Source organism: Azolla caroliniana, unplaced genomic scaffold (genome assembly GCF_043228905.1).
Source record: "Azolla caroliniana isolate FFs.n. ecotype wild unplaced genomic scaffold, voAzoCaro1.0.p SCAF_15, whole genome shotgun sequence".
In the NCBI taxonomy this organism is placed as follows: Eukaryota; Viridiplantae; Streptophyta; class Polypodiopsida; order Salviniales; family Salviniaceae; genus Azolla; species Azolla caroliniana.
In genome coordinates, this window is record NW_028230450.1 from 18518795 (window position 1) to 18527747 (window position 8953).

Genomic DNA, 8953 nt, shown 5'->3' on the forward strand with positions numbered 1-8953 from the left:
ATAAAACATAGGATAGTTAAGTAGGCTATAAAACATAAATACTACAAAGGGTGTTTTGGGAATATGGAGAACTAGTACTATGGCAAAACCTAGCAAGGACGAGGGAGCGTGAGCGTGAATCATACCCAATAAGGAACAAACTAGTGTCACTGTGAGTGCAGCCCAATAAGGACCAAGGAGTGTGAGGTGTGAATCCAACCCAGTAAGGAAGAACCACACAGTGTAGTCGGGCAAGTTGAGCCCAATAAGAACCGACAAGTTCGAATCCAAATCCAACACAACGAGGACTAGGTACGGAGAGAGCGAGTTGAACCCGATAAGGGCCAACAGGTTTGGACGCGCGGATCTAACACAGGATGAGCCAACTGGTGCGAATCCAAATCCATTGCGGTATATGTACATATTGCGGTACATATCGGTAGTGTGAAACCAAATGCGGGCGAGTCAGGAGGACTTAAGACCAGGGTATGTGTGTATTTGAAGAAAGTCTTTGAGAACCAATGTTTGGTTGTTCAGGTTTTTGTTTGGTTTCTCAGGTTGCATGGTGTACCACGGAAAGAATGTTCACCCTCCGAGCGATCCCTCGCTCTCTAGACCACAAATGGCGATGGAGTTGCAGGTTTTACAATAGATTTTCAACTCAAGGTTACCTCCTTTTCTGTGGATTTTGTATTCTTAAACGTGTATTTTTTTTTATGGGTTCCCTTGTTTAATACAAGACCCAAGTTTTAGGGAAGAAAGAAGAAAGAAATAGATGTAGATTTCAGTAATTGTTGTAAGAAGATGACTGTTGTTTTTCTCATGCTTTTATGAGTATTGTGGGAATATTCGAAGATGTGATTTTTTCCATCAGATTTCCAATGGATTACTTCTATTATTTGTGGAACAGTCTTTTTTGCACAATATTCTCAAATGGTACAACATATATATAATGAGTTTTATTTTTCCATTGTAATCTCCATGGAATTGATGCATACATGAACAAATATTTTTGTATGATAATTTTCGTGTACAGATGGCATTGGATTATGCTAAAGAATTGAAAAATAGTTGATTTATTTATTTATTGAATTAACAACTACAAAGAGGGAGGCCTCGGAAGATAGGCTCAGGAAAAGGAGACTTGTCACAGGGAAGCATTAATTTAATGTCTTGCCTGGATTCTGGCGAGATTGTTTTGCAACTCCCTTAATTATATTTAGCTGTGCCCGTTTGAGGAGTTTCACACAAAGGGGCAATATGAAGTACCATATGCCTTGTATAGGTTTTTCTTCCCTCGAAGGAAAATCTTACAAAAGCTAGTTTGGAATTTATATGGTTTAAATCAATCCATTCCCATAACTTGTACATAAATGTATTTGCCTACCTTTCGGGTCAATGTGTGGTGAAACCTTCATGGGGCAGCGTGGAGAGGGCTTGGACACCCAATTAGAGTTGAACACTCTATTTCATTAATCAACTAAGTGTATTCTTCAGCGATGATAGATAAGTTTGTTAATTGAAAAGAACGACATGCAATTTCAAGCGAGTTGAAGAGTTCTGAAGCCTATCATGATTCCAATGATTTCATTTACAATTTCTACTGTTTTTGCTTCGACATAGAAGGTTGTTGATAGATTCATAGAAACTCTCTTCTTAACTTTTTTGGAAGAAAGAGACTTGTCCTAGATGAACTTGGGTTGTATATAGCTACATTTTTCACCAAAAGGAATGGGGAAGTGCATTATCACACAATATATCTTTCTTGGGGAGCAGTAGCACTATGGTTGCAACAAAGAATTGATATCTTATGTTTTTTTTTTGGGCGTTACCTTTATACCAAAATGGCAAGATTCTCTGATGGTTTTGATAATAATCAATGGGATATCGTGTTGATTACAGCATTAGGTTCACCACATGGTCACATATCTAGATTAGTCTGTGCCCTGATGTACTAGGTGATGAGACTAAATCTACGCTAGAGATACTGGCACGAGTTGAAACTTGTTTCATATACTGAAGAGTTTCAAGTATCACATCGTGACCATGTATCTAGAAGAGTTGGTTCTCTGATGTATTGGGTGGTGAGATTCAAATCTGCATTGGAGATACTGGCATGAGTTGAAACTTGATTTATATCCTTAGGCAATGCTTCTTACTGGCTGTTTAAGGCAAATAAAAAAACAATGCAAAATTTCCTTGATGTAGATCCTGCTAATATTCTTCAACTGTAAATTCATATCATGTGAATAAGTTATGCTCTAAAATTATTGTGGAAACATTTTTGAACATCGGAGGAATTTGAGATGCAAAATTAAACCCTGGTTCATTTATATGAAGAAAAGTATTTTAACACCAAGACTGAAATTGTGAAATGTATATATATCTTATCATATGCATAAATCATGTCTTCCAAAGTAATAAAAGAGAATAGAATTTGTAAATTTACTTAAAATTTCTGCAGATAAATTTGCAGGTCATGATTCATCTGCACATGTATATGAAACAACTGATTATTGTGATCATCGGGGAATGCAACTTATCTTTCTAGGGACATCATCTTCAATCCCCACTTTGAGAAGGAATACATCTTGCCTTGCATTAAGGTTAGGTATGAGGTTATTGACATGAATTAAGTGTTAGACATCTACTATTATCTACATATGAATAGCCATTTACATTTATATGCTTCATGCGCACACATTTGTATACTTCAGGGAAACTCAAATCAATGAGAAACTATGCATTTACTCTTGGCTTGCTTGCATGCAGTAACAAAAATTGTTCATACACACTTGATTGACAAAATATTTTGGTTTCAATACTTTTGTATCATGCAGATGGAGTGGTATTTCTCTTTGATTGTGGTGAAGGCACTCAAAAAAAGCTTAATAGAACCCCATTTCGTAACAGTGCTATTGACAGCATCTTTATAACTCACATGCATGGAGATCATGTATCCTTTCTAGATTAGAAAACCTCTCATCTAAGCTTATCTTTGAGTTTAATTTATGTTTTCCTTTGATCAGGAATCGATTCCACAAATCAGATATTTGGACTTCCAGGTTTGTTTTTATGACAATGACCTTAACGTTTGATAAAGTTCTAGGTGATTACAACTCAAGTATGCATATTTCTTTTTAAAAAATTGGATCTAGAATGAAACAATGTTGTGGTGGCTACATATACGTATGAATATCTAGATTCAAAATATTGCATTGCATGTCCGAATTACTAAAACCTTAGAGCATGTGTCATGATTACTCAGGTCTTTTATCAGGTCTAGGCATAACAGGAAATAAGTCTGAACCTCTTAATATATATGGTCCTGAGGGTCTCCGTGCATGGATACGTATCACTTTGAAGTCTAGCTATGGGAGGGTCCCTTCCAAGTATAAAGTACACGAAATGAAGCTTGGAGAGGTTCTTAACACATTATATGAACTATGAATTTATTTTTACATATTGCTTATCTTCTTATCTAGTAACAATTTATGGGTTTTTTATAGGAACCTGGAAAGCTTCCAAAACGAGCAAAGGAAATCAATATGCATCAAGATGAGATTCTTGGAAATGATTTTTATTACTCTACTGATGATGGATTATGGCATTTGTAAGAGTTACGTAACTTCTATGTATCCTATTCTTAAAAGCCTGGACTAATTGTAATTGTCAAGTTTGGACAAAAATCTATGTATCAAGTAAAACACTTATGCATCGACATTGAAAATTGTAACAGATTGAAAGATCAAAAGTATATGGTGAAGGCGGGTCTTCTAAGTCATAGTATACCATGCTGGGGGTTTATCTTGGAGGAGCATCCCCGTCCAGGAAGGTTGCAATCATCCTTTGTTACTATTCTTTTGTAGCCTGACCTGACGCCGTATGAATATGTCAATGTTATTGATTGGGTTGCAATCTCTTTATCCAAGATAACTTAGGCCTAAACAATCAATATACCCTAAATTATTTGGATATATATGAGAGTATCCCTAATTTTGCAAAAAGTACCAGAACTTTGTGATAGGAAGTTGTATACTGCCAAGGGGCATTCTTGTGATTTTGTGGAACTTAAGAGTATTTTGGTGTTTCTGAAGTTTTAAAAATGTGTTGCACTGTGAATTTGTGCAAACTACTTGGAAACTTTTCATATCATGTTTCTGGCAACTATATTTAAGCTTTCCATATCTTTCCTAGATGCTAAGCTGTCTAAGTTGAACAGGTTCAATGTAGATCGAGCAGTCAATCTAGGAGTTAAATCAAGGGATGCATACAATTTACTACAAGAAGGGTACTATGTAACCCTGGAAAATGGGCAAAAGGTGCTTCCCACCTTTTCAAAGTTATTGTCAATAAGATTTGGATATATTCTCAAGAAAACAAAGTTTATGATGGATCATGTGTTCCATTTACTTCTCAAAATTTTTAACTACAAAATCACTCAATCCTGGCTTAATGCAATAGTCAAATTTTCCAGGTTTTTCCTTCGGATGTGTTAGGACCTTCTAGGCGAGGGCGTAAGATTGGTAGGTTGAAAATTTTCATATTATATCTCAAATTGGTACTGGATAATTTCCGTTATATGAAATTCAAAAATATTTAATGGTCTCATTAATTCATTGAAAACTTGAAAGACATTGATTCTGAGATAATTTTTGAGATTGTGATCATAGTGAGTGTTATACTTTGATCTCTCCAGATTGATGTAAACTTTTGGCCTGTGAGTTTTTTTATCATGCTTGTGAGTTGAAGATGGATACATATAATAGCAGTATATGATATTATTATTTATCATCCATATTAAGAGGATTTGTATTGATTTTATAACTGCAACAATACAATACCATAGTATGAGGATTTTTTCACTTAAAATATCAAGATTATTTTCAAGGATTTCACTTAAACCATCAAGAATTTCACATTAAAAACATAAATAGATGGATAGATAGGGTCTAGGAGGTGATCTATGAGACAATAATAGAATCTATCTATCTATTTATGATGCAAAAGAGATCTGCAGTGTCGTCATATTGTTATTCTCTCTACAGTAAAATACAGCTTTTCTATTCTAAATGAGATACTATGAGTACTTAGCTACCAACATCTGAAGTATTTCATTTAAGACACTTGCCAATTCCTGGATGTATGGATACAGTTATGATTAAGATATGGGCCTGTTTTACCAGAAAAGCAAAAAAGAACATGATCAGTTCTTTGTATTTATTGTTGATTATGCTTTATCTTTGCCTAATTTCTAGGCCCTGGCTGATTTTTTTCAATGATTCTGATACAGTTATACTAGGTGATACATATGATTCTGAAACTTTGCTATTACCATCTAAAGGAGCAGATGTAGTAGTGCATGAATGCACTATTCTTGAGGAGGATGCATCTGAGGCAGTAAAAAGATATCATTCCACAGCTAGTGAGTGCAAGAGAGAATTTCAGTAAAATCTCGTTCTTTTTATTATTATGTGCAACTTCTCTAATAGATATCTTATTACTATTTTCATAGCCATGGCTGGACATTTTGCTAGAGCCATTGATGCCAGATGCTTGGTACTAACACATTTCAGCTGCAAATTTGAGGTGAATTTTGCTTATAAAAAAACTTCTTTTTGGTTTTTCGTAATATTAGTATTGCATTTTGTCTGTGGTTCTAAAAAAGAATTTAATCTTAGAATTGCTTTCTTGTTTTTTATTCAAGGCTCGGCCAGACCGAATCGATGCTTCAATAAGAGCAGCCCAGATTGCTTTTTGCAAGAAGAAAGTAATTGCTGCTAAGGACCTGCTTGCTGTGACAGTTCGACAGACAGATGAACCAGTATGATTTAATAAAATTGTTTGACCGGCATGGTTCTATCCATTTGTGGCACTTGTGCTTCCATCATCAAGTGGTTGGTATTTAATACTATGTGCCAGTTGTTTTGGCATAGTTTTATCCTTTCAGCGTAGGCCAAGGTCATTTGTTTGGCATGTTTCTCCTTTCAGCGATGCCTCATGGCACTTTGGTTTGACATGGTTTAGGCCATTTGTTCAGCTGATCCAAGCTGGCAGTTGTTTTGATATGGTTTTATCCATTCAGAGTATGCCAGGTGGTAGTTGCAAGGTATGCCAAATGGCGCTTGTTTAGATATGGTTTGATCCAATTATGCAGCATATGCCAAATGGCAGCTGGTATGGTTTTATGGTTTTGATATCCCAAACAGCACTTGTTTTGATATGGTTTTATCCATTCAGAGTATCCCAGGTGGCAGTTGCAAGGTATGCCAAATGGTACTTGTTTTGATATGCTTTGATCCAATTATGCAGCATATGCCAAATGGCAGGTGGTATGGTTTTATTTATTCAAATTTCAGCCTATGCCATGTGGCACTTGCTTTTTCTCATTCACCAAATGCCAAATGGCACTTGTTGCAATGGTTTTTTATACTCCCTGTTTTTTCCCATTCAGCTTATGCCAATTGTCTAACAATGTTCATATATTGTCAATGTATAATCAGGTTTTACATGATAAGTCTTGTGTTTGGTTTGGGAAAAAAGGCGCCCTCATTCATCACTACAGGGCTAGTTGAATTCTTGAGCTGTTTGGTTGGAAATGGTTTTTGGAGGAATTCTGATTGAAAGGTATTAAATTGTCCCAAATTCCTATAAATTTGTGGTGTTCTGTGTTACCCCATGCATAAAATTGAGTCTCATGCCTTCATCCATAAACTCGGAATGTCAAGGGGGCACGAGACAGACATTCTTGGGAATATGCTAGAACTTCAACTACTAAGCTTATAACATTAGGAATTCTTTGACATGTGAAAGCATACATGATGGAAAAATGTGTAGCGCACCACATTAGTTATCTTATAAATGCTTTGTTTTTATAAAAGCTTTGTTATTTTCAATAATTTATTTATCTTTTTCTTTATCTTGTTTGGTTTGAATATCCTCGTGACGATTGTAAAATATTGTTGTTATCATGCTTTGTTCTGAACTTCCATTATTTATATGTCAAAACTCAAAATATTTGCAAATTAAAGGATTGAATGCTCTTGATAGGGGGGGCACATTGATTTGCCTAGTATTCTCCTCTTCTATACACATTATTATGTTTATTAGTTTGTTATTAAATAAAGATGATAGTACAACCCTTGCTATCTCCACTACATTAATAGCGATATGGCAAGGTAAACCCTCTCATGTGTTGTAAATTGTACATAAATCTACCTCATCTTGGGAGTCGGACAACATACCCATACATCATAATTGCAAAAGTGGCCAAATAAACTTCCTTTTCATCCTAAGAAGTTGTGTTACCCCATGAAGTCCAAATAAGAACCCATTTCTATGGTCCAATTAAACCACATGCCCCAATACATAAGGTAGTCAAACATGACTTGATATGATATGTTTATTAGTTCTCTCTCTCTCTCTCTCTCTATGTGTATATGTGTGTGTATGTGAACTCTTGATTGTAACATGTAAAAGTGACATGTTCATTTGTGCATTTCAACATGGTATGTCTCACAAAGGCGGTACAAGTTGCATCATACCCTTGTGCAAGTAACATAAACAATTATTAGACAACATGGGTAGCTCTTTTGTGGCAAAGTTGATAAGACAGCTTAATTGCACGAATTCTTTCAAGGGAAATTATTAGAAACATAGTAGAAGCCAGCTTAATTACATGGGTTGAGAAAGAGGGCTTCTAAATAAGTTATGTTTTAAAAGTACTATAGAACACCATGATTTTGTTACTCTTTGAGTGCTAATAGGAGAGTTGTTTGAAAGTGGAAGAATTATATTGTTAGTTTTTAGACGTAAGGAAATCTTTTAATATTGTGCCTTATGAGCATCTTTGGTGACACATTAAAGAATTCATTATACCAAGTGCTTATATGCTTGCACTTATTTGTATTCGAGTCGATCTCGTGTCATGTTTGTAGGATAAATGCACAACATTTTACTACAATCAAGTTTGTGTTCTAGTTGATCTTTTGTCATGACCAAACATATAAAAGAGATCAACCTTTTTTATATTAATTCAAATAACCCCCTAATAGCGATCTCCAACCTTGTCCATTAAACTATCTCATTAGATGAGATTATTGTAGCAATCCATACATAACCATGTACATACTTGAATTAATATTGTGATACTAATGATAATATGACATCCCAACAATAACGTTGCATGATCTCTAAGTGGCAATCATGTGAGATAGCTAGGTGGTGATCATGCATGAGTTCAATATTATATGTGGGACTTATTTTTGTAATTAAATAAATTTGGCCAAACATCAAATCTTGTAATTGTCTCTTGTTAACACATATGTCTTTCTCGAGTCAATATTGTTCTTAGTTTTTGTCGTTCACTTTGGTCCACTCTTATACACGTTGCTCTCATTATCAGAATTTGCACTCTTGATTGCAATCATATCATATTTGACCTCTAAAGGTGATAATAAAATCTATCTTATACATTATATTCATGTGTTTTAGGATTTTTGTTGGAAGTAAGGGTTTTTATGTTCTGGGGTTTCTTACTACAATTTAGGAGTTTGTGATATATTCTAGGATATCTTGTTTCTTTGTTTGCTCTATTTTAGGGTTTCTTCTCATGATTTAGGGTTTCCACTTGTTTCATTTTAGGGCTTTGTTCACAATTTTTAGATTTTCTTTCTTGTCATTTTTTTAATCATCCCTTTTCTTACATTTTAGGCTATTTTTTATGGTTTGTTTCTATTTTGGGTTTGTTGCATGCTTGGGATTCTTTTCTATTTTTTCTCATATGCATAAGTAATCATCCCTCTCATCTTGAGAAGAGAAAGAAAACTGAAGATTTGCACTCCACCAAGCTAGATCACTCTTAAGGTAAGCCAGCTGGAAGTACCCTACTTCTGTGATTGTAGTCGCTCAAAGTGGAATTTCTATCAAATTGGCCTCGATCGTGCTTTACCAGGTTAGACACTATCTACTCATT

The 8953-nt window shown here is 35.0% G+C and overlaps 1 protein-coding gene across 5 annotated transcripts; it reads left to right on the plus strand.

Moving 5' to 3' along the window:
• The first annotated feature begins 522 nt into the window (after positions 1-522).
• Positions 523-6866, plus strand: LOC147854901 (uncharacterized). Of its 5 annotated transcripts, none has more exons than XR_015531072.1 (13): positions 523-645; positions 2444-2590; positions 2820-2935; positions 3029-3044; positions 3248-3402; positions 3489-3592; positions 3719-3814; positions 4202-4301; positions 4457-4505; positions 5273-5404; positions 5495-5568; positions 5687-6311; positions 6483-6866. XR_015531072.1 is itself a non-coding variant. In XM_087331672.1 (12 exons), exons 1-12 carry the CDS (start codon positions 561-563, stop codon positions 5807-5809), a joined length of 1197 nt encoding a protein of 398 aa, XP_087187798.1. In that variant the 5' UTR covers positions 523-560; the 3' UTR covers positions 5810-6866. The 5 variants fall into 5 exon arrangements, 3 of the variants coding, with proteins under 3 accessions (XP_087187798.1, XP_087187800.1, XP_087187801.1); XR_015531073.1 differs by having other exon boundaries at positions 5687-6156; XM_087331672.1 differs by having other exon boundaries at positions 5687-6866.
• Positions 6867-8953: the final 2087 nt, after the last annotated feature.

Excerpts from the sequence above, each read along its gene's own strand:
- LOC147854901 (XM_087331672.1), top strand. The coding sequence starts at position 561 with ATGTTCACCCTCCGAGCGATCCCTCGCTCTCTAGACCACAAATGGCGA. Across the intron at positions 4,302-4,456 it reads CCCTGGAAAATGGGCAAAAG|GTTTTTCCTTCGGATGTGTT; the intron begins GTGCTTCCCACC and ends CAAATTTTCCAG. Across the intron at positions 5,405-5,494 it reads AAGATATCATTCCACAGCTA|CCATGGCTGGACATTTTGCT; the intron begins GTGAGTGCAAGA and ends CTATTTTCATAG.